This window comes from Saccostrea echinata, unplaced genomic scaffold, assembly GCF_033153115.1.
Source record: "Saccostrea echinata isolate AGI-Se365-2 ecotype Australia unplaced genomic scaffold, CSIRO_AGI_Sech_v1 ptg000012l, whole genome shotgun sequence".
Lineage (NCBI taxonomy): Eukaryota > Metazoa > Mollusca > Bivalvia > Ostreida > Ostreidae > Saccostrea > Saccostrea echinata.
In genome coordinates this window covers 19,503,767-19,528,868 of record NW_026889761.1, presented here as the reverse complement: position 1 = coordinate 19,528,868, position 25,102 = coordinate 19,503,767, and the positions used below count along the sequence as shown (strand labels likewise).

Here is a 25,102-nt window from a genome sequence, read left to right as displayed (position 1 = left end):
ATATAGAATCTAAAAGACTTTTATCAGAATCATCAATGAAAAACGTATTGTGAGTCCGAGGTATAGTTATTATCCCCTGCAACGGAGTTCGAGGGGATATAGTCACGCGTTTGTGTACATGTGTGTGTTAGTCTTGTGTGTTAGTGTGTCCTATGTGAAACTGAAATGACTTAATTTGCATTGGGATCGATGCCGAATGCTGCCTTGATTTATAGATATGCTCTTTGCGAGGTGATACTCCGCTTTGCAGTGCCCTTGTTCTTTTTAATCCACTTCAAGCTGGAATAAGCGTGTTTCAAATACTAGTATTACAAGTTAAATTGATGCAAAGCATCAAATCGGCCGCAAATATATTTCTATCCTTTTCAAGTATTTCCACAAGAAAGAATCCATAGAAAAAAAATCCATTTAGAAAGAATCCATTTTAAAACTTTTATTCATAACTTTTATGTATGGATCAATAAGGAATTATTCCAACGAAGCAACAAAAAACGTCTCATTTCCCCAAGTGCACATTCTAACAAAACAACAAATAGATCGGCCGCTGCTGCGGCCGATAATGAAGTCCTAGACTGTAAGGCAAAGTATTGTAAGAAATGGGATGCAGATGTATTTTTTTTTACAGATTTAAACAAGAGGCCCATGGGCCACATCGCTCACCTGAGTACTGTGGCTAGGAAAAAAGCAAAAATCAGTTCAGTATTGAAAAAAGGCATAAGTGTTCCAGACTTACCCGTAAAAGGGGGTGGGGGGGGTGGGGGGGTGTATGATTTGAATTAAATTGAATCTATACCACCCGAGGATGCTTCTATCTAAATATGACAAATCATGGCTTTGCTGTTCTTAAGCAGAAGATTTCTAAAAAAATTTTCTATATACTGCTATGTAAAACTCTGATCGTTCATTGTGGCTATCCCGGGGAGTCATGATTTGAACAAACTTGAATCTACACCACCTGGGGATGCTTCCATATAAATAAGACCAAACATAGCTTTTCTATTCTTGAGAAGAAGATTTTTAAAAATTTTTCCTATGTACTCCTATGTAAAACTTTGATCGTCCATTGTAGCCCCACCCTACCCCCGGGGGGTCATGATTTGAACAAACTTGAATCTACACCACCTGAGGATGCTTCCATATAAATAAGACTAAACGTAGCTTTGCTGTTCTTGAGAAGAAGATTTTTAAAGATCGTTCCTATATATTCCCATGAAAAGATTTGATCCCCCATTGTGGCCCCATCCTACCCCCGGGGGTCATGATTTAAAGAGACTTGTATCTACACTACTTGGGGATGATTCCATATGAGTTTCATTTCTTCTGGCTTTGTGGTTCTTCAGAAGAAGATTTTTAAAGATTTTTCCTATACCGGTATATTCCTATGTAAAACTTTGATCGTCCATTGTGCCCCCCTCCTACCCCCCTCCCCCCCCCCCCCCCGGGGGTCATGATTTGAACAAACCTGAATGTACATCATCTGAGGATATTTCCATATAAATAAGACCAATCATAGCTATGCTATTCTTGAGAAGAAGATTTTTAAAGATTTTTGTTAGATATTCCTATGCAAAACTTTGATCGTCAATTGTGGCCCCACACTACCCCCGGGGGTCATGATTTGAACAATCTTGAATCTACATTACCTGAGGATGATTCCACATGAGTTTCATCTTTTCTGGCCTAGTGGTTCTTGAGAAGAAGATTTTTAAATGATGCCATTAATTTTTCACTAATTTGTTATGATTTCCCCTTGGAAGAGGGCATGGCCCTTCATTTAAAAAAACTTGAATCCCCTTTACCCAAGGATACTCTTTGCCAAGTTTGGTTGAAATTGGCCCAGTAGTTCTGGAGAAGAAGATGAAATTGTGAAAAATTTACAACGACAACAACGCCGCCGCTGACGACGACGAGAACAAAGACGACAGACAACGGACAAATTTTGATCAGAAATGTCACTTGAGCCTTCGGCTCAGGTGAGCTAAAAACATTCCTTTAATGTACTTTTAATTATACTATCAAACAAAAGACAAAAAATAAATAGAGAATATCATTCGACTTCTTCTTATAAAAATATTTACATTATGTAATTAGAAAAAAACAACAAAAGACCCATGGGCCACATCGTTCACCTGAGCTCATTGGTTAGGAAGAAGCAGAAATCAGTTCAGTATTTAACGGGGGAGAGGGGGGGGGGCAAACTTTAATTTTCATAACCTCAGGATGCTTCCATATCAAATCTATACTAATCATGACTTTGCTGTTCTTAAACAGGTTTTCCCTATGTTTTCCACTTTCATTATAGCTCAATTTGAAGAGCTCTCACTCCTTGATCGGAAATTCGTGGGTTCGAGCCCCGGCCGTGACTGACCTAAGTCAATAAAAAAAGGTAGCAACTGTTCCTTCGCCAAGCGCTCGAAACTTTGAAGTGAAAATTGAGGGTCCTTCGGATAAGACCTTAATAACCGAGACCCCATGTCACAGCAGGCGTAGGCACGATAAAGATCCCTCACTACTCAATGGCCCTGAGTGCCGAGTAAAGGTCTAAATTTGAAGCCCTTCACCAGTATATAGTGAAGTCTCTATATAAGTGAAAAATTCTCGAACGGGACATAAAACAAATACAATCAATCAATCCTATGTTTTCCTATGTAAAAGTCTGATCTTTCATTGTGGCCCCACCCTAAGTTTGAACAAATTTGAATCTATAACACTACCTGAGGATGCTTCTATAATAATATGACTAATCATGGCTTTGCTGTTCTTGAGCAGTAGATTTTTTTTTCAAGATGATTCCTATAGTTTTTTCTTATGCAAAACTTAATTGACCCTCTGTTGTGCCCCATGATTTAAACAAACTTGATTCTACAATACCTAAGGTTGCTTCATTATAAATATGACTAATAATGGGTTAGTTGGTGAGAAGAAGATTTTAAAGACATTTCTCATGTTAAAGCATTTCACAGTAGAAAAGGATTTACCAAGAAAAAGTTTCAAAAATGTAATTAACTCAGCAGTAATTAATTAACAAAGATTGCATTAAAGTCTATGGGGACAAGCGATTTAAAAAAAAAAATAAATATTCAAATAATAAGAATGTCAATAAATACTGTGGTGGAAAGATGCATTAAAACATTAGAAATAGAATGACAAATTGAAAACAATTTTTTTACCAGATAAGATTTTTAAAATTGATTTTTTAAATTGATTAAACCCTTACCAAAATTCAAGGTCATAAATTAGGACACACCCCACCCTTACATGCTAATAGTAATAAATGGGAATTATGTCTAAATATACTGAGTATTCAACACCTACACATCTGTTATATATTCAATTTCATTGAAGATGTTGCTATTAGGGATGGAATACCTTAACTTCTTTATTACTGATTCAATATTCAACTTCTTCAGCTAGCTTCTGAATGCACGACTTTCCCAAAGCTTTGCCTTATATACCCTTTAGTTTGGCTAGTTCATTCCAAGGGTTGTCAGGTCATTCCATTATTTGAAGTCTTCAATGCGTTTTACTCAAATGCCCCTTAATCATTATACCTATATAAAACTATGTTAAACTTTATCCCCCTTTTGTGGCCCTGCCCTACCCCCAGGGGCCATGATTGCATGATTGGAACAAACTTGAATCTACAGTACCTGAGGATACTTCTGTAATAATATGACTAATCATGGCTTTGCTGTTCTACAGAAGAAGTTTTTTAAAGACATTTCCTATATATTCCTATGTAAAACTTCGAACCCGTCTTGCGGCCCTGCCCTACCCCCCTGGGGTCATGATATGAACAAACTTAAATCTACATTATGTAATGAAGCTTTCACATAAGTTTCATCTTTTCTTGCCCAGTGGTTCTTGACAAGAAGATTTTAAAAGATGCCACCAAATTCTTAATTATCTCCCCTTGAAAGAGGGAGCGACACTTCCTGTGAACAAACTTAATTCCCTTTCACCCAAGGATGCTCTGTGGCAAGTTTGGTTTAAATTTGCCCAGTGGTTCTTAAGAAGAAGTCGAAAATGCGAAAAGTTTACGGATTACAAACGACAGACGGACGCCGGACATTCTTTGATCAGAAATGCTCACTTGAGCCTTCGGCTCAGGTGAGCTAAAAATATTAAAAAGAAAGTTTTAAAATTAGTGACAATAGCCTTCGTATATACTATTTTGCTAAGCTTTGTTTTAACGAACTTGCATACTGCGCATATGTCATGCAACAGAAAAGGTCAAAGTTTATATACAAATGTATATAAGGCCCAATTCTCTTGTATTATTATTTCTTTTCTGATTTTCAGAATGAAGCAAGCGCTGGGGGTTACATTAATGTTTGGTTTTCTTATACAAACAAATGGATTGTCCATATTCACAGATAACAGCGACAACAGTTCAAATTTACTGGACATCAATAGTCTGGACTCCAAAAATACGGACGTTTTCCGGCAGTTACTGAATCAAGAAACAATCATTAGAATGTCACTAGTGAAGAACGTACACGCTTTAATGAAGGACATGTTCGATCTGAAGAAAAGTATGGAGACATTGGAAACATCTCAGCAGAAAACAGATGTAGAAGTTGCCGCCTTAAAACAGGAGGTTGATAAACTAAAAAGACAAAACCAAAGGTTTGAGCTTGAACACAGGCGCTATGAAGAGACGTTTAGAGCTGTTACAGAAAATTTTACGAAAATCGACGAGCACATTCAACAGGTTGTGGCGCAATTGGAGGAGAAAAGAGAGAATTTCGAGATTAACACTAGTGTAGTACTGGCGGATCTTAAAGTAGAAGTTCGGTATCTGTCAGTTACTCTTCTGGACTTGAATAAACACACTTTGGAAATGGACAAGAATATTCCTAAATTGATAGAAGAAAAATATGAACACTTATCTTTGAGAATGAACACCTCTGTGGAGAACCTGACTAATGATATAATGACAACAAATAAAACAATGCTTAAATCCGTGTCTGACCTCGAACACTCACAAAATATTATACAAAATTCTATATCTGGTAAGTAACATTCTTTTCTGCTCTGTATAAACTCTTATAAAGGGTATTCCATGTTATTAAACAAAAGAATTGCACATAAGGTACAATTTGTCAGGAATATGGTTTCTTAAGGATGATGTTTACTCAGGGTTTTAGTTTTCAGAAGCGGATTGCTATTAAGTACAATATCTTTAAACAAAAATTGTTATAAATGGAGAAAATAGCAAAGTAGAAAATACATATTAAAATTTAACTTCATACTATTAGAGGAAAATATGCAATATCATAGGTAAATTTATAATGATGAGGAGGAAATTCCTACTAATTCATTTTTTTCTTTCGTACAATATTATTCCGAAAGTTAAGATTCTTTGTGATTTTCCACATCATTTTACAAATATGTCACATAGCTCATGTATTGTTTCAAATAATTAAATGAAATGCAATAAAGAATATCAATAATACAATCAAAATCATTCTAGGTAATATGTCAGAAGATTTTGGTCTTTGACATATAATTTTCATACCAACAGAATACGGGTAATATAGGTAAACTGATAGTTTAGAATTCCTATCATTCAGATATATGTAATAATAGATTAAAAAAAACGACAGAAGAAATTCGGACTGGAATATTTAAAAAAGTTTATTGCTTAAACTCTAGTTGTCTGTGTATCTTTCGAACACTTTTCCAATTTTTATTTTATTTCATTACTTGAAGAGTTTTCTTACTTGTTATGTTTTATTTAAAAGAAAATATTGATCATAGTTTTAGAAATTGAGGTATTTCTTGTTAAATACTCAAGGGCCACTAGTATAAAAAGTCGATGAATAACCTAGTTATTTGCAAGTGAATAATATCACTATATTCATAGGTCTAGAATGTAGAACAGGTGGTTTTTCATTTTTATCAGTGGAATTCTTCGTCCTCTGAGTAAATGTCATCCTTAAGGAATGTAAAACTTGTTGTATAAGTCATCGATGCCTTCCTTTTAAATTTATATTGTGATCATAGCAATGAATCCTGAGTTACATGCAAGAAGAAAGTCCATCCGATATGTTGCTGCAATTAGTGGAAAATAAATGTAACATTTATTAGTACATATGCGTAAGGAAAATTATTTAATCTCAAGTATATTTTTAGGAAAATGTCTACTTTTAAAAAATCGTTTTTTAGACTTGTTTCATATTAAGATACAAAATATGAAAATTATTGCACGAAAAAATTCTTTCAAGCTTCATTTTGATTCTTTTTCATTAATTGACAATTTTAAGAGTTATAGTACCTGGCTGAAGAGTGGACTGGGCATCCTTAATTAAACATTAAATTTGATTTTCAAATAAAATTTTTGAAAAGGTGATGTGTTTATACAGTTATGTCCAGGTAAAGAGGTACAGGTATGCAAAGAAATACAAAGGAAATATTATTGTTGTTTGTGTAGAAAGCAACATTAATGCACAAGAAACGATATCAGAAAACTCTTTTTAGCTAATGTCCAACATGAATTTGGATAACAGTACTAAAATAATGAAGATGACAGCCATATACATGCATCTATATTTTTTTGTATTTCAAAACCCCCTTTTCTCTGAGCTTCCTGTGAGTCTGATTCCTGCTTAAAGCATACATTAAACAATAAAAATCTTGATTATTCTCATATTTTTTTGTTTAAATATTTTTATCGGAAAAATACAGTGTAAAACTATTGTTTATTTTGGTATAAAAAAGATTAAAACAGTAATTGAACTAATGTGTTGAGCGATTTAATGTTCGATGTTGTTTAAAAAGTTACTTTTATTTCATTGACATTCATTAACTTTAGTGGTGATAAAATAGTTTCATATATATCGCACAGATAATTTGCACTTATATGAAAATTTACATGATAGATTTATATATAGAGAAAAAATTATTCGTCTCGCATTTTAATTTCAGTGAACATCAATAAAACATTAGAGGACATGATGGCGGAAGTGAAACAATCTAAGTATGACCAACTGCAGCTGTCTTCTACAGTGTCCTCTCTCGAGGTGTTCCGAATCAATTTGACGAATAACATATTAGGTAATAGCTTAAAATAAACAAGAGAACCGTTAGAGGTGTTAACACTTGACGAGTTTGCACTTTGCGATCTGTATCTTCATAATCTCTATATTCTTTTTTAATCTTCAATTTCCAGTCTGCGAAAACAAAAAGTTGGTTTTAAGGTATTATGCATCAACTCTTGCTAAAAGTAAAACCTAGAACTTCAGGTTTTGATTAATTATGCATACATCATAATTCCTTGGATCTCCTTTTATCTTCAATAAGTTAATTTTAAAAAAAAAGCACCAACCAAATTATATTTGTAGATAAATCAAAGAATGTAGGTTTCTCCGCCTCAACGACGTCCGGCAGCTCATCATGGAACAGTGGCACTCTTGTATTTCCTTCTGTCATCACCAACGAAGGCAATGGATATAATCCAAGTAACGGAATATTTACAGCTCCTACAGGCGGGATGTACGTTTTCTTCGTGAATGTTCAGAGTTCCGGTACTAAAGATATTTATGTAGACATTGTGTTGAATGGATCAACTAAAGTCAGAACGATGGCCTGGAGTAACGGTAATGATTATTACGATGCAGGTCCCAATATGGTAGTGTTGACTTTGCAGAAGGGAGACGCAGTTTGGGTCAAACATAGATCTGGTAAAGGCTATTACTACGATGGTCCTATTACTACTTTCTCCGGTTTTCTTATATACATGTAATTAAATCTGTAAAAAGTCATTGTGCATACCATGGACATTGCGTATGCACGTTCCGTTACAAATGTATAATCTATGTTGCAGTTTGAAAATAGACTACAATTGAGTAAAGACTTAATATTGATATTGTACACGATTCGATTGACAATTAATTTTATATTAATCTGTTTAATCTAGAAAGTTAAATATCTACAGCATAAATGTATGGGGAAAAGTGAGAAAAACTTTAATTTATTTTTGGAAATCTGTAGAAGAATTGGAATGGGTAAAGCTGATCAGTTCAGGGGTCAATGTTTTAAAATGTTACAAAAATATAAACAGAATTTTTAATTTCTACCCATTTATTTGACTCAAATTAGTATTTTTATCACTTTTATGACTAGCATAAACATCTTAAACAAATTTTTTATTGCAAATCCTGGCACCAATTGCTTTTGTGGAATACATTTTTTACACTCATATTTATGTGTGAGGGACGTTAAACAACAAACATATTTTGGTGATTATGTCTATTGGAATACTCAGCGACATTTCACTATGTATCTTTGTAAGAAATGTCTTTATCTTTTTTGCTCATCATCTCTAATAAAAGTATATAATTATTAAACCTATATCAATTTCTCTTGTCTTAAGCTGAAATTATATGCATTGTAAATCCCAAACTGTAAAACTATTTGTGACTTTTGTATGTTTTAGTCGACAAATAGCTATTGAAAGCTAAAATTATTTGTATATATGTACTTGCTTGCAATAAAGATTGTTTGATTTTTCTATTCATTGAATCAGATAACTGAGAATTAAAAGTTTGACACAATACTAAATAGGAACATTTATTTTATCGCATATTTACCGGGTATGCATGAGATCATTGTAAGTGGTGAAATCAGATATTAAGCTGAAGAAAGTGTTTTACTCGACCGTTAAAATAATAGATCGATTACTTGCAATCAAAGTTCTGATTATTTAATTAAAAGAACTATTTATAAGTCGGGGATATAGGGAATCCTTGTTAAGGTCAACAGGACCATTTTAAACATAGTAATATGCAAGCATCCTCAAGTTGTGAACGTTTAAGTTTTTCAATGGTTCAAGAGTGGGACCAATTCGGGGATCAAAATTTACATTTGAATACGTAAAAAAAATCTTTGTAAACACGCTGTATTGTAGGCTATTTCGTATACTAAGTACTAGGAAACGGCGCTATATCTCTTTGTAGGGAAAAATCATTATTACAGTACATGTATAGCATCTGGCTTAAACCACATCAGTCAAAATTTGCCCACAGCTAAAATGATTATGATATTATTATCATATAAAATCAATCATTACTCCTAATCACATCAAAAGTCCGAGATGTTCAAATAGAATGTTTTAAACTTTCTAGGTTTCTACTTTTACCTGCTTATGGTGTTTATGTCTCCTAACTTATTCGCTACTCAAGAGCTTGCTCTGGAAACGATTAATTTTTAAAGCTAGGCATGCTACTCACAGATAAGTTGATGTTACAGGGATTTCAACAACCTCGTTTAAAGTCGGCATTTCGTTATAATGACCTTGGATCGTATTTTGGCTGACTTGTTTCATACCAATTGTTAGGCCTTTGTTTTTTTTTTATACTGAATTGACTACGAGAAAGTTCGGTCTACCTGATCAATACATAGGGCTTACGGCGGGTGTGACCGGTCAACCGGGGATGCTTACTCCACCTAAACACATGATCCCATCTCTGGAATTTTCAGGTGTCCGTGTTTTATGCCCTCTTCACATATTTGTATTGTTTATAGATTTTTTGAGATTGATCATTGTTCGTATTCTTCACCTTTTACATTTACAAAGTTGGAAAAACAGTTGTTCCGTTTATCATGGACTTAAGTCGTAAGTTCGACATTAATGTCTTCCAAATATGAATCATTTGCAGAAAACCATTTGGTGTCATATAGTTAAGATTCACTGGGATATACTGAATTTAATTCCTAAGACTTTTTAAGTAAATCTAACGTAAAATTAATAGCCTCAGTAAAAATTCCCTTTCCCTTTTTAAAAAAAAAATGTCACTGATGTCCAAATACTGTTTTTTTTATTAATCAAGAAGAATGGTTCTTTTAAAAGTAAAAAAAGTCGTACGTTTTGATATTAACTTAAGTGGGGAATTGTGATTTCAATTGGTAAAAGTTTTTTTTTGAGTTTTTAAAACTCCTCATTTTGATATACACCACTTTAAAGAAAATGTAGCACGATGCTTCCGAAGTTTCTCCTTCACAACTGTAAATATACTGAGAGGAGTAAATATAGGGGCAGAATATTTTCTGCAGTCTGCAATGTATCCTTATAAAGACTTCAAAAAAGTTTTGGAGCTCAGTATAAGTAGGGTTATTCGAATTTATTCGCGACTAGGATGTTTAGGATAAAAACACAAACAATAAGCAAATATCTAATAGATTTACATTCATACAGATAATTTGAATAATGTGTAGATATTTTGTAAAATTATGTAATAAACTCATACAATGTGAGCAAAAATTTACACAGATTAATCTAGAAAATAGCACATAGTCGCATAATTGAACAGTAAAGAAAATCTAATGTGATTTTCAAAGAGATTGATTCAGAACTAATTAAGCTTTGGCCAAACTTTATTGAGAATATGTGTGCTAATGAAAATATGCGTATTTCTGCCGGACGGTGTAAATCACCATGTCAATGTCAATGTAACATGAACGAAGTGTTATATTAAAATACATATATCAGCTTGGATGTCAAGAAGTCTTAGTCAATCAAACTTGATAATTCTATTATGAAATCATAAATTCAATACAACTGATTAATATCAAAATTATTTTTATCCAAATATCATTAATACATCATTTCATAATTGTTAATTTTCCTTCCTGTTGCTACTACCTTACTTATTTTAATGTAAAACAATAAGCCAAATGTCAATATGATTAATATTCAAAGAAAAAAAATACTAAAAACTCTCAATGCTTAATTCATAATTTTTCTACAAGTACGTATGCTATGTACATCGTCTGGGTTTTAGTGTATATTGAAATACCACAATCGTGTACACACGTATATGTTCTTCCATGTAAATTTGTACCAATATAATTTTTTAAAAAAAATCTCAGCATACCAAAAAAAAAAAAAAAAAAAAAAAAAAAAAAAAAAAAACCGATTAACTTAAATGCATTGACTTAGAAAATACAAATGGTTTTACTTATATATATCTGTTTGAGATATACTGAAAAGAAAACACAGATATGCGCACTCATGCTTTCTGTGCTTTACTTCTATGTTTTAAATTTAAGCGTAATATTAACAAGCATTCTGAGAGTATTGCATAAGCAATACATGTCCCCTACCGGTATCCAATTTTCATTTAAGGATGTCATTTTATAAGACCCTGTATATGATAACTGCCCCCCCCCCCCCCTCAAGTGTGGACATTTCGGATTACTTGTTTATGAATATTAATGAAATGTTGGAATGAAATATGTCTTACAAAGACGTGTTTGACTAAAATCACACAATGTATGAATAACATGACAATTACTTACGTTACTCGTTTTCTATCACCCGGTAAAAAATCTCTGGCTTTACTTATAAATATTTAGGGATATAAAAAACAATTTAAATCGGGAAAAATATTCAGTCTTTATTGCATCTGGTATTATTTCGCCAAGTATAGTAAGTATTCCCTGGTAGGAACTGTTGAAAACAATGCACAATATTACTTTACCGTCTTCACTCTACCATCGGCTCATACATTCACCTCTGTCGTTGGCTCACGTATATTACAATGATAAGCACGAGAAATAGTGCGTTTGTTTTAATTCATTATAATCAAATGTCTGAGGTAAGGATAGTCCTTAAAGATAGATATTTACTAAATAAATATAAAACTATTAGTTTAATTTGAAATAACCCTTTAAATGTTATGTTTTTTACGTTACGTCAAAAATCTTGACACGAGCCCATTGCAGAGGTGTCTGAGAGAAGAACGAACGACAACTCTGCATAGGAGATTGTACCGTCTTCTGTCACAATCGACAACCTCGTTTTTAGAACATTTTAGTGCAGCACGAACCCGATCGTGAACACGATGATAAAAAAGAGGTATGCTTAAAACTGATTTACTCTAGCACCTGTTGGTCAAACGTGACAGAATTCAAACTTGATCTATAGTTTGTCACTATAAAGCTACCTAGCAAGTTTGAAATCAATAATTTTAAACCTGACAACCTCGTTTTGTAACATTAATATAGTGCAGCACGAACCCGATCTTGAACTATTATAAAAAAGAGGAATGTTTAAAACTGATTTACTCTAGAACCTTTTGGTTAAACGTGATAAAATTCAAACTTGATCTTTAGTTTGTCGCTATAAAGGTACATAGCAAGTTTCAAATCAATTCTCAAAAGCATAAAGAAAAAAAGTGCGGAAAACCAAGTGGGACAGACTGATAGACAGACAAACGGACAGACAGACGGACGGACAGACTCAGAGGAAACCTATAGTCCCCTCCGGTTTCACCGGTAGGGGACTAATAAATTGATTCGCCACATGTAATCGTAGTCTCCAAACGATATAAAATACGACCTGCATACGGACCTTTTACTTAGCGGAGGGATCTTAATCTTTTGTACATTAGAAACAGCCTGTTCGTTACCTTCTTTTACATTAAAGATATTGTAGTTATTTTAACATCGGTCAGATATTTTAAGATTATTTACTGGTATCGAATGTCAGGGTTATCATATAAAACATATATTCTGTGACGAATGTTCGATTTCAACATCAAACAAGAAATTCATATAATTTTCACATTTTTTCACATGTTAACGCTTGAGTAGTCCTATACTGTCTGAACGTCTTCTAGATATCTTCCATTTTATAAATGACTTTTGAATTCTTTTTCAAGCTCAAAGCAGCCAGGATGGTGCAAGCAGGGGGAAGGGTTTGAAGTTGTTTAGGAAATTATAAATGAAATATTTGTAAAGATCAAATCACAAACAAAAGGCAAAATTACCAGAATGTTATGAATCCTGAAATGACTGTTGTCGATCGTGGGTACTTCACTGCCTTTTAGGAAAAATACATGTGGATTAACATAGAAGGCTTGAGAAGAGACTACGAAATAACATTTATCAAAATCATCACGGTCTATGTAAAAATGTAGTATGAGAACATTTTAAGGCATCGTTATTCTCCCTTAGTCACTAATGCATTACAATACAGGAACCAAGAACAGATGTATGTAATGAATCTAAAAAGCAGTCATATGTTGTGGTTTAAACTTCCTTTTCTATTCTATAAAATGAAAGTATCCCCCCCCCCAAAAAAAAAATGAAAAAAAAACAAACAAACAAACAAACAAAAAAACATTACCAATGGGCAAGAAAATGTCGTCGTCGATGCTTTTTCTATGACATAAACGTGCATTTAAAATATCCTTTAATTGGATTTGACTTCTTCAGAATTTCTTTTTACTTTATAATTAAAAAAACAGATGAACAAAAACATTAAAAAGGAAGTTAACTAGTGTCAATAACAGTCGAAAACAGTTCTTTTTAAATATTTGTCAACTCATGCTCTTAACAAACGTGCATTCTGCGCATGTGCCATGCGATAGAAAAGGTCAAAGCTTATATGCAAATGTATTTAAGCCTCAATATTTTCTCGTATCATTATTCCTTCTCTTATTTCTAAAATGAAGCAAGAACTGGTGTTTACATTAATGTTTGGTTTTCTCATACAAACAAATGGATTGTCCATATTCACGGACAGCATCGACAACAGTTCTACTCTACTGGACATCAGTGATCCGGACTCCAAAAATGTGGACGTCTTCCGGCAATTACTGAACCAAGAAACAATCATTAGAATGTCACTAGTGAAGAACGTACACGCTTTAATGAAGGACATGCTCGATCTGAAAAAAAAGTATGGAGACATTGGAAATATCTCAGCAGAAAACAGATGTAGAAGTTGCCGCCTTAAAACAGGAGGTTGATAAACTTAAAAGAGAAAACCAAAGGTTTGAGCTTGAACACAGGCGCTATGGGGAAACTTTCAGAGCTGTTACAGAAAATTTTACGAAAATCGACGAGCACATTCAACAGGTTGTGGCACAATTGGAGGAGAAAAGAGAAAATTTCGAGACAAACACTAGTGAAGTACTGGCGGATCTTAAAGTAGAAGTTCGGTATCTGTCAGTTACTCTTCTGGACTTGAATAAACACACTTTGGAAATGGACAAGAATATTCCTAAAATGATAGAAGAAAAATATGAACAATTATCTTTGAGAATGAACACCTCTGTGGAGAACCTGACTAATGATATAATGACAACAAATAAAACAATGCTTAAATCCGTGTCTGACCTCGAACACTCACAAAATATTATACAAAATTCTATATCTGGTAAGTAACATTCTTTTCTGCTCTGTATAAACTCTTGTGAAGAGTACTGCATGTTAACAAATAAAAGAATTGCACATAAGGTTCAATTTGTCCGGAATAAGGTCTCTTAAGGATGATGTTTATTCAGGATTTTAGTTTTCAGAAACAGATTGCTATTAAGTACAATATCTTTGAACAAAAATTGTTATAAATGGAGAAAATATCAAAGTAGAAAACACATATTAAAATTAAAATTTCATATTATACTATTTGAAGAAAATATGCAATATCATAGGTAAATCTCTGGTGATGAGGAGGAAATTCCTACTAAGTTTTATTTTTTCTCTTTTTTTTTTCTTACAATATTATTCTGAAAGTTAAGATTCTTTGTGTTTTTCCTCGAATATGTCATATAGCTCATGTATTGTTTCAAATAATTAAATGATATGCAATAAAGAACATGAACAATATAATCAAAATCATTCTAGGTAATATGTCAGAAGAATTTTGTCTTTGACCTCATATAATTTTCATACCTGCAGAATAAGGGTAATATAAGTAAACCGACGTTTTACATAATTTAGAATTCCTATCGTTCAGATTTTTGTAGTAATAAATTTTAAAAAAAGTCATCAGAAATTCGGACTGGAATAATTTAGAAGTTTATTGCTTAAACTCTAGTTGTCTATGTATTTTTCCATCACTTTTCCAATTTTTATTTTATTTCATTATTTGAAGAGTTTTCGTACTTGCTATGTTTTATTTATAAAGAATTTATTGATCATAGTTTTAAAAATTGAGGTATTTCCTGTTAAATACTCAAGTATACTCTTATTGAAATTTACATGCATTTTTTAAAATATAAATTTACTCTACTTAGCTGTCTTTCAACTACCATTTAATACCAAAATCGGTCTAATTTGTAACTGTATTTTTAACCCTCGAAAAAAATTTGATTATTTTACGTTCAATCATCACAGAGAACATTTATTAGTACATATACAGAAAGAAAATTATTAATATCAAGTATATTTTAAGAAATAGTTCTACTTGTAAAAATCGTTTTTAAGACTTGTTTCATATTAAGATACAAAATATGAAAATGATTGCAAGAAAAATGTCTTTCAAGCTTCATTTTGATACTTTTTGATTAATTGATGATTTTAAGATTTTAAGAGTGGACCGGGCATCCTTAATTAAACATTAAATTTGATTTTCAAATACAAGTTTTGAAAAGGTGATGTGTTGATACAGTTACGTCCAAATAAATAGGTACAGGTATGCAAAGAATTATGAGAGAGTGGTTAGAGAAATAGTATTGTTGTTTGTGTAGAAAGCAACATTAATGCACAAGAAACGATATCAGAAAACTCTTTTTAGCTAATGTCCAACACCAATTTTGATAACAGTACTAAAATAATGAAGATCATACCCATATACATGCATATACAAGAGTTCGTGTCGATTTTATCGATATGTTTTGTATTGTAAAGCCCCCTTTAAATTATAGAATCATATAGATTTTTATCCAGTTTGTTAACCAGCAGAACAAAGATGTCAAAAATAAACGATTTGATACTGCCAAATATCTGAGCTTACTGTTAGTCTGATTCCTGCTTAAAGCATACATTAAGCACTCAAAATCTTGATAATTCTCATAATGTTCTTTTAAAATATTCTTATCGGAAAAATACAGTGTAAAACCATTGTTTATTTTGGTATAAAAATAGATTAAAATAATAATTGGGGTAATGTGTCGAGTTACTTCTATTTCCTTGACATTCATAAACTCGTGGTGATAAAATAGTTTCATATATAGATAATTTGCACTTATCTGAAAATTTACATGATAGATTTATTTATTTCGAAAAATTTATTATTCTCACATTTTAATATCAGTGAACATCAGTAAAACATTAGAGGGCATGATGGCGGAAGTGAAACAATCTAAGTATGACCAACTGCAGCTGTCTTCTACAGTGTCTTCTCTTGAGGTGTTCCGAATGAATTTGACGAATCACATTTTAGGTAATAGCTTAAGATAAACGAGAGAATGGTAAGAGATGTTAATTAAAACTTGACGAGTTTGCACTTTGCGATCTGTATCTTCATAATCTCTATTCTTTTTTTAATCTTCAATTCTGGGAAAAGTAAAACATACATGTAGCACTTCAAATTTTGATTTATCATGCATACATCATAATTCCATGGACCTCCTTTAATCTTCAATAACTTAATTTAAAAAAAAGCACTAAACCAATTATATTTGTAGATAAACCAAAGAAGGTAGGTTTTTCCGCCTCAGTGACGTCCACCAGCTCTTCATGGAAAAGTGGAACGCTGGTATTTCCTTCTGTCATCACAAACGAAGGAAATGGATACAACCCGAGTAACGGAATATTTACTGCTCCTGTCGGCGGGATGTACGTCTTCTTTGTAAATGTTCAGAGTTATGATAGTCAAACCATTTATGCAGACATTGTGTTGAATGGATCAACAAAAGTAAGAACTATGGCCTATAGTTACAGTGGCAGTCCTGATTATTACGACGCAGGTCCCAATATGGTGGTGCTGAATATTCATAAGGGAGACGCAGTGTGGGTCAAACGTTACTCTGGACAAGGTTATTACCACGAAGGTCCCATTACTACTTTTTCCGGTTTTCTCATATACAAGTAATTAAAGCAGCACGTGAAAGGTCATTGTGCATGCTAGTATTATGGATATTAAATATGCATGTTCCTTTACAAATGAATAATCTATGTCGCAGTTCGATCAAAAATAGACTGCAATTTGCTAACCTACACGATTTGTTTGACAATTGATTTTATATTTAATCTGGAAAGTAAAATATCTACAGCATAAATATATGAAGAAAAGTAAGAAAAAATCGTTTAAATTTATTTTATGGATATCTGTAGGGGTAATTGAGTAAAGCTGATCAGTTCAGGGCTCAATGTTTTTAAACGAAAATAGAAACAGAATTTTCAAAATTTTCCCATCTATTTTAGACAAATTAGTATTTTTATGACTTTAAGACTAGCCTAAATATCTTAAACAAATTTTTATTGCCACCAATTTTGCTTTTTGTTGAAGACACTTTTAATACTCATATTTTGGTGATTTGCTGGTTTTTTTTTAATGTGTCTTTAGAATACTCAGAGACATTGTATCCCATGTATTGTCGTAAAAAAGTTCTTTTTCTTTTTGTGTGTAATTTCTATTAGAAGTTTATAATTATTAAACCTATCGATTTCTATTGTCTTAAGCTGAAGTGATATGCATTGTAAATCCAAAACTGTACAACTGTGACTTCTGTAAGTTTATAGTCGACAAATAGCTATTGAGAGCTAAATTATTTGTATATTTGCTTGCAATAAAATTTGTTTTATTCTTCTATTCACTAATTCAAATAACAGAGAATCAAAAGTTTGACATAACACTAATAGGTACATTTATTTTATCGCATACTTATGCATGAAATCATTATTAGTAGTGACATCAAAGATTAAGCTTAACAAAGTGTTTTATTCGACATAAACACTAATTTACTTTTGAAGCTTGCAATCAAAATTCTGACAAAAGAACAATGGTTACAATAGGAGGTCATTTTACGTGAGAATATATGTGAAACCTGTTCAAAATTGTCTTTGTTAAGAGCCAATAGCCATTTTAGACAATTTATATGCAAGCATCCTCAGGTTGTGGAGGTTCAAGTCAATGGTGCAGGGGTAAGGGTGGGACTAATTTGGAATATGCAAGAAAAATTAAAAAAAAAATTGAAATGAAGAATAACAGACACGGCTAGTTATATCAATGTGCAAATATTAGCTAGTGCTCAGTATTATTAAATAATTTTGAAAATAGTAATTATAGGTGATAAAAGGCCCTTATAAAAAGATTCTCGAAGTAATAATTTCCATTACTTAGAAGGGGTCACGTGATACTGAAATGTCATAGGTGTCAATGTTCAATTAGAACTCGTATAGCTAATTGAAAGAATGAATATATCGAATTTTATTTTGATGTTTAAAATGTAGACTACACATTATGATTGACAGAAATTTTGACACTGATGATATTCCTTTGGTAAAGGATGTTCAATTTGTTTTGTATTGAACATCTAGCAGAAAGAAATAACCAAGAAAATTGTCGACAAGTAGAGAGGACGGCGAAGACGTAGCTGTCGACATCTCGGGATCTCGGCTGAATAGAACGGTTTACTACATTTTTATTTAAAATTATTTATAAATATCGGAATATAAATTCTCTTTTGTTCAGGTTTTTAATAAATGATTAATAAATAAATCTTTCATATCTTTAATCTGTTTCCAGTAGTGAATATCAAGTACTAGAAATGACACTCTTCAAAGGAATTTCATATTTCTACCAGATTCTGTGGGCGTTTTTTAGAAACACATCTTAAAATTATTATTTTTTGTTTTAAAAGAATAAATCGTTTAAACGTCCAAATCTGACCCCCCGATAATTTACAAAAAATTAAATTAAAGATGCATAATGTTTAAAAGCAAGAAAATGCACTTTTATGACCCTTTCACATGTCCGATCAACTTATAATTAAAGCTATATATGGCGTATCCGAGCTAAAAAATAAAGAAACGAAATTGAGTGTATATAAACATGATATATGTTATTTACGTTCAAATTAAAATTTTCTCCGATTTTGAACTTGAATAACCTCGTTTCCATAGTTAAATTGACCTTAAACTGTGTCTGTTATTTAAATGCGGAGTCAGTAAATAAATCGTTTATTGTTTTATATTTCCTATATCTTTGAAACGTTATTGATTTAAATTGTATAATTTACAGGAAAGTCCTATCTTTACATAAAGTTATAAAACAAATAGAAAGATCTTTTTAATTTTAATCAGTCTGAACTTATAAAAATACGCCATATGTGACTTTAAAGATTTAGATATTAGTTAAAAAAATCAGTAGAATGAAAAGGGCGTTAAAAATACCTTGGAGTGATTTATTATTTATCTTACTACAAGGAGAGAGTTTGCTAAAATAAAAAAGGACAGGAGTGGATTTTGACAAAAATTGAATTCCTAGATGAGGAAGATCATATTAACTTGTCTGACATGAATAAACAGGATATTTTGAAACAATGCAATTTGGACTTTAAAGTACACCGACACTGATGTTTCTTAATCCACCAGCGATGATAATGACATTTAATTGAGGTTTAATTTTCAATTTCTTCACGATTTACTTCTTTTTTTTATACACTGAGTGTAGTTTTATATCATAATTCAACCGCCTAAGTGTATTTCTTGTAGGATTTTGCAAAATTATATATTATGTATGAAATAAATTCTAATTAAGCAACAAGTTTAAATGGATTAATAATCTCTTTTTAAAAAATGCTTTTTTAAAGTAAGAAAAATAGTACATCCTTCGCTATACGTTCTGTTTACAAATCCCATTGTGTATTTAATGTATAAATATAATTTAACGAATTTCTAGGAAATCACTTCAAATACAACTCGAAAGTTAAGCAGAAAAAAAAATCAAAGTTAAGCCTGCCAAATTAAAAATGTATGCTTATGTTTTGTCGGTCTCTATCACAAAAAAGGAGGGTTTTTAAGTTCAGTTTATCATAAAACTTAATACACCTCGAACACACGCTAATGTATTCATTCACGCTTGATAGAAGCTCCGCCTCTCATTCAAATAATACAAAGACCTACATAGCTGTATTGGCGAAACCTGGATTTTACAGTGAAGTATACGATTTTATTTAATCAATATAATGTATATATTGAAAGTCTCTTTCCAAAAAATCTTTTATGAGTATCTAAACAGACTGTGCTTGAAGACTTTAGCTATAATATAACAATTTTTAGATTTGAAAAGGTAAAATTCTGCATTTAAAAAGGATCGAGAAAGCGGTGTTATGAAGATTCATTCTTCTGAAAAATATTTTTAATACTAAAAATTCGTCTCTGAGGCATAAAAAATATTTATGAATGGGGACAAAGCCCTCGCGATTGCAGAAAAAGGGCCCCTTTCACCGCCCGCCAAAGTCTAGGAAATATGAGAAAAATCTTCCTTAATCCTTTTTGTTCACGTTTGTGCGTTCAAATGCCGCAAAATTATACCTTACTAGCCTCCAATAATCCATTATCACTTATTTATTATTAAAACAAATTTAAAAAAAAACGCAACAATTTAGCCCTATTGTAAACACAGTAAGTACTTTGCTTAACCATGCAGGATTGAAACCTATGACTTCAGAGCAATGGCGCGTAATCGGCGATCAAAATATGCATATTGAGACTCAAAATTTAAATCAATTAACAATATTAACAATACAATTTATCCTTCTTGATTGGAATAGGTAAAGGTTGATAAATGACCAATCTTAGACGTCTCTCTGTGAGTAAAAAAAGGGACGTTAAACAATATACAATTAATCAATCAATCAATCAATATTTCTTATAAACAGAACAAAATCGAGAACATGACAAAACATGTACCTATGGAAACATCAAATATGGGATCAGGTTTGCAGGAAGGATCCCCTGACGACCGGTCCTACCAGTCTGAGCACTCTGTATGTATCAGCTAACTGTGCATTGAATAATTATAATTGATTATTAAAGGTTTTTCTGAGCAATATTTCATCCTTTTTTTGGCAATGGTAAAGTGTATTCCGTAGTCAACATTACTTTAAAAATAACAGCATAACAACTGGCTTGAACCACGTCAGTCAAAATTTACCAACAGCTGATTATGATATTAGCGTTATGTAAAGTCAATCATCAAATACATATGTGTATATCAAAAGTCTAATGTGTCCAAATAAAATCTCTATTTCAAACTTTCTAGGGTTACAAAGTTAGAAAAACTGATATCTTATTCTATTTTTCATGAAATTCAGTTGTAAATTTGACATTAATTTCTATATTCAGTAAAAATTCCAAACACACTTCATATGCAGAAAATCATTCGGTGGCATTTAGTTCAAGTTCTTAACACCGGTCAGATATTTTAAGATTATTTATTGGCAACGAAACCTAATTAGGGTTATATCGAATAAAAAGTTATATTTAGCGAAGAATGTTCAATTTCAACATCAAACGAGAAATTCATATAATTTTCACATTTTCACATGTAAATGTCCTACACTGTCTGAACGTCTTCTAGATATTTTCCACTTTATAAGTGACTTTTGTATTCATGTGATAACTGGTCATTGGACATTGCGAATGCACGTTCCGTTAAATGAATAATAATCTATGCTGCAGTTTAAAAATAGACTAGAATTGATTATAGATTTAATATTGATAATCTACACGATTCGTTTGACAATTAATTTTGTATTTATCTGTTTAATCTAGAAAGTAAAATATATACAGCATAAATTTATGGGGAAAAGTGAGAAAGATGTTTAATTTATTTTTGAATATCAGTTAAAGAATTGGGTAAAGCTGATCAGTTCAGGGGTTAAGGTTTTAAAAGTTTACAAAAATATAAACAGAATTTTGAATTTTTACCTATCTATTTGAATCAAACTAGTATTTTTATTACTTTTAAGATTACCATAAACATCTTAAACCATAGCGAGGAATCCAGAGTTACATGCAAAAAGAAAGTGTATCCGATATGTTGCTGTAAATATTTGAAAATAAATGTAATCATAACTAGACAAGATTTTGCTATAGTAAATTACAGATTTGAAGCTACTCTCCTGTTAGGTTGTCTGGCTCCCCTCTGGCTCCCCTTTTTACAAAATTTAAGTGTGTTACTTTCTGTGTATTTTCCAAAGAGAATTTTATTACCTTTAACAAAAAATTGATACATGATACAGGTTCTCTTAAAATCTTCTCTTATTGAAATTAATATACATTTTTTTAAATATAAATTTACTCTGCTTAGCTGTCTTTCAACTCTCACTTAATGCCAAAATCGGTCTAATTTTAAACTGCATTTTTAACCCTCGAAAAAATGTTGATAAGAAAATTATTTAATCTCAGGTATATTTAAGGAAAATGTCTACTTGTAAAAATCGTTTTTAAGACTTGTTTCATATTAAGATGCAAAATATGAAAATTATTGCACGAAAAATTTTCTTTCAAGCTTCATTATGATACTTTTTGATTAATTGATAATTTTAAAAACAGACCGGGCATCCTTAATTAAACATTAAATTTGATTTTCAAATACAAGTTATGAAAAGGTGATATGTTGATAAAGTTATGTCTAAGTAAATAGGTACAGGTATGCAAAGAATTATGAGAGAGTGGTTAGAGAAATATTGTTGTTGTTTGTGTAGAAAGCAACATTAATGCACAAGAAACGATATCAGAAAACTCTTTTTAGCTAATGTCCAACACCAATTATGATAACAGTACTAAAATAATGAAGATCATACCCATATACATGCATCTACAAGAGTCGTGTCGATTTTCATTGATACTGTTTTGTATTGTAAAGCCCCCTTTAAATTATAGAATCGTATATATTTTTATCCAGTTTGTTAACCAGAAAAACAAACATGGCGAAAATAAACGATTTGATACTGCCAAATATCTCTGAGTTTACTGTGAGTCTGATTCCTATTTAAAACATACATTAAGCACTCAAAATCTTGATAATTCTCATAATTTTCTTTTAAAATATTTTTATCGTAAAAAATACAGTGTAAAACTATTGTTTATTTTGGTATAAAAAAGATTAAAATAATAATTGGAGTAATTTGTCAAGCGATTTAGTGTTCGATGTTGTTTAAAAATTTACATCTATTTCATTGACATTCATTAACTTTAGTGGTGATAAAATAGTTTCATATATATCGCACAGATACTTTGCAAGCATCTGAAAATTTACATGATAGATTTATATATTTATCGAAAAAATTATTCACCTCACATTTTAATTTCAGTGAACATCAGTAAAACATTAGAGGACATGATGGCGGAAGTGAAACAATCTAAGTATGACCAACTGCAGCAGTCTTCTACAGTGTCTTCTCTTGAGGTGTTCCGAATGAATTTGACGAATCAATTTTAGGTAATAGCTTAAGATAAACGAGAAAACGGTAAGAGATGTTAATTGAAACATAACGAATTTGCACTTTGCGATCTGTATCTTCATAATCTCTATTCTATTTTTTAATCTTCACTTCAATCTGCGAAAACAAGTAGTTGGTCTTTATGTAGCACTTCAAATTTTGATTTATCATGCATACATCATAATTCTATGGACCTCCTTTAATCTTTAATAAGTTAATTAAAAAAAGCACTAAACCAATTATATTTGTAGATAAATCAAAAAAGGTAGTTTTTTTCGCCTCCAGCTCTACATGGAACAGTGGAACGCTGGTTTTTTCTTGTGTTATCAAAAACGAAGGAAATGGATACAATCCGAGTAACGGAATATTTACTGCTCCTATCAGCGGGATGTACGTCTTCTTTGTTAATGTTCAAAGTTATAATACACAAACAATTTTTGTAGACATTGTGTTGAACGGATCAAGAAAAGTCAGAACTATGGCCTTCAGTTCCGGTAGTTCTGATTATTATGAGGCGGGTCCCAATATGGTGGTGCTGACTATTCAGAAAGGAGACGCAGTGTGGGTCAAATACTACTCTGGTACCGGTTATTATACTAATGGCCCTGTTACTACTTTCTCCGGTTTTCTCATATAACTTTATTTATAACAAGTTCAATGTGTCTGCAATGAAGATTAGGTATGAATAATGTATATATACATGAATAATATCTTCGGTCATTTGCTTCACGTGGGTTACGCCTCAGCATCAATAAATAACACCATACCTAAGTTATTTGATTCTTTGATTCATTTATTTTTCATGCATCATGTAATCTTTAAATCAACATTGGAGATGACAGCAATTGTTGAATATATATTTTGGTACAACAGATTTGAATAAATAAAGTTTGTTTTTCGATTTGATTAGATTGATAATGGGAAATTTTCCCATCTGTCAATATTGTTTTTAAGAATAAATAAATAAAGAGCAGAAACACACAAAACAAGATATTGTGTGGAGAATGCAAACATTTTATATTATGAGTTAGTGTCAGAGAAAAAAAGTTGCTCATTATAACAATGACAACTTAGAAATGCCCTTGAATCAGAAGTTTTATACCACATAAACAGTATTTGTGTATTTTTGGCATCAGATATATATAATTATCTACGAAGTGTCCTTCAAAAAAGTTATATTGTAAGCATGAACTAATCAGATAACATTAAGCAATGTCGTGTAGATTAGAATTTTGCTGACCTTTAAGCTCCATTTAGGGGTTTCATCTTATGTACAATTATTTGTCCTCAAGAGCAACGTGAAGCATGGAAGCATCGACACATTTTACTATTCATTGATAATAGCATAATAAGAGAATTGTGTTACAAATGTTCGAAATATGGTTCAGCATCAATACTGAGAAATGGTATTTTCTAGTTCATAAACAGAATGACAAAAATAATTTAAGATGCTTAAGAAACAACCCTATAATATATTCATTTTGACCATTCAATATCTTGAGAACCCCTGTTTGACAGGGATCAAACGTGTCCAATCATTAAGAATTGCCCCAGCAATGTCGAGTTTTCATTATTATGTTAAGATATCAATATCTAGTAATTATGTAGTAGCAGTTTTAGAAGAATTCCATTGGTGTCATGCTTTTCGTGTTGTTGTTTTTTTGCATTGCATTGCCATATAGATATGAGAAAATATATTTTGTGGAAAATGCAAGAATAAATATAGTATTAAAACATTCTGATATATATTTATAAGTGTATCCAGTGCAACTGATAAGTTTCTATTAAACATGGAAATAGGTAGTCCTTTAACAAGATTATTGAGAAAATATATGACGTCAGTAAATTTGCAGTGCACTGTTATAATCATATTACCAATCTTATGCCCATGACCATAATTTAAGTCTAAATTTATT

General features: G+C 31.7%; 2 protein-coding genes across 3 annotated transcripts in view; both read left to right on the top strand.

Moving 5' to 3' along the window:
- The first annotated feature begins 4,311 nt into the window (after positions 1 to 4,311).
- Positions 4,312 to 16,848, top strand: LOC133185494 (uncharacterized). Of its 2 annotated transcripts, none has more exons than XM_061320757.1 (3): positions 4,312 to 5,015; positions 6,931 to 7,059; positions 16,419 to 16,848. In XM_061320757.1, the coding sequence occupies exons 1-3, from the start codon at positions 4,331 to 4,333 to the stop codon at positions 16,823 to 16,825; spliced, it is 1,221 nt and encodes a 406-aa protein (XP_061176741.1). In that variant the 5' UTR covers positions 4,312 to 4,330; the 3' UTR covers positions 16,826 to 16,848. The 2 variants fall into 2 exon arrangements, with proteins under 2 accessions (XP_061176741.1, XP_061176742.1); XM_061320758.1 differs by lacking the exon at positions 16,419 to 16,848 and adding an exon at positions 7,347 to 7,808.
- The window catches only part of LOC133185495 (uncharacterized), a 27,331-nt gene continuing 15,756 nt past the window's right edge, over positions 13,528 to 25,102 (top strand). The window contains exons 1-2 of the mRNA XM_061320759.1: positions 13,528 to 14,167; positions 16,046 to 16,174. Coding sequence (XP_061176743.1) covers positions 13,690 to 14,167; positions 16,046 to 16,174 — 607 coding nt within the window. The 5' untranslated portion in view covers positions 13,528 to 13,689. The remainder of the gene's footprint in view (positions 14,168 to 16,045; positions 16,175 to 25,102) is intronic.

Coding starts and splice junctions, on each gene's coding strand:
- LOC133185494 (XM_061320757.1), top strand. CDS start 4,331: ATGTTTGGTTTTCTTATACAAACAAATGGATTGTCCATATTCACAGAT. Junction 5,016..6,930: donor TATACAAAATTCTATATCTG/GTAAGTAACATT, acceptor TTTTAATTTCAG/TGAACATCAATAAAACATTA. Junction 7,060..16,418: donor TTTGACGAATAACATATTAG/GTAATAGCTTAA, acceptor TTATATTTGTAG/ATAAACCAAAGAAGGTAGGT.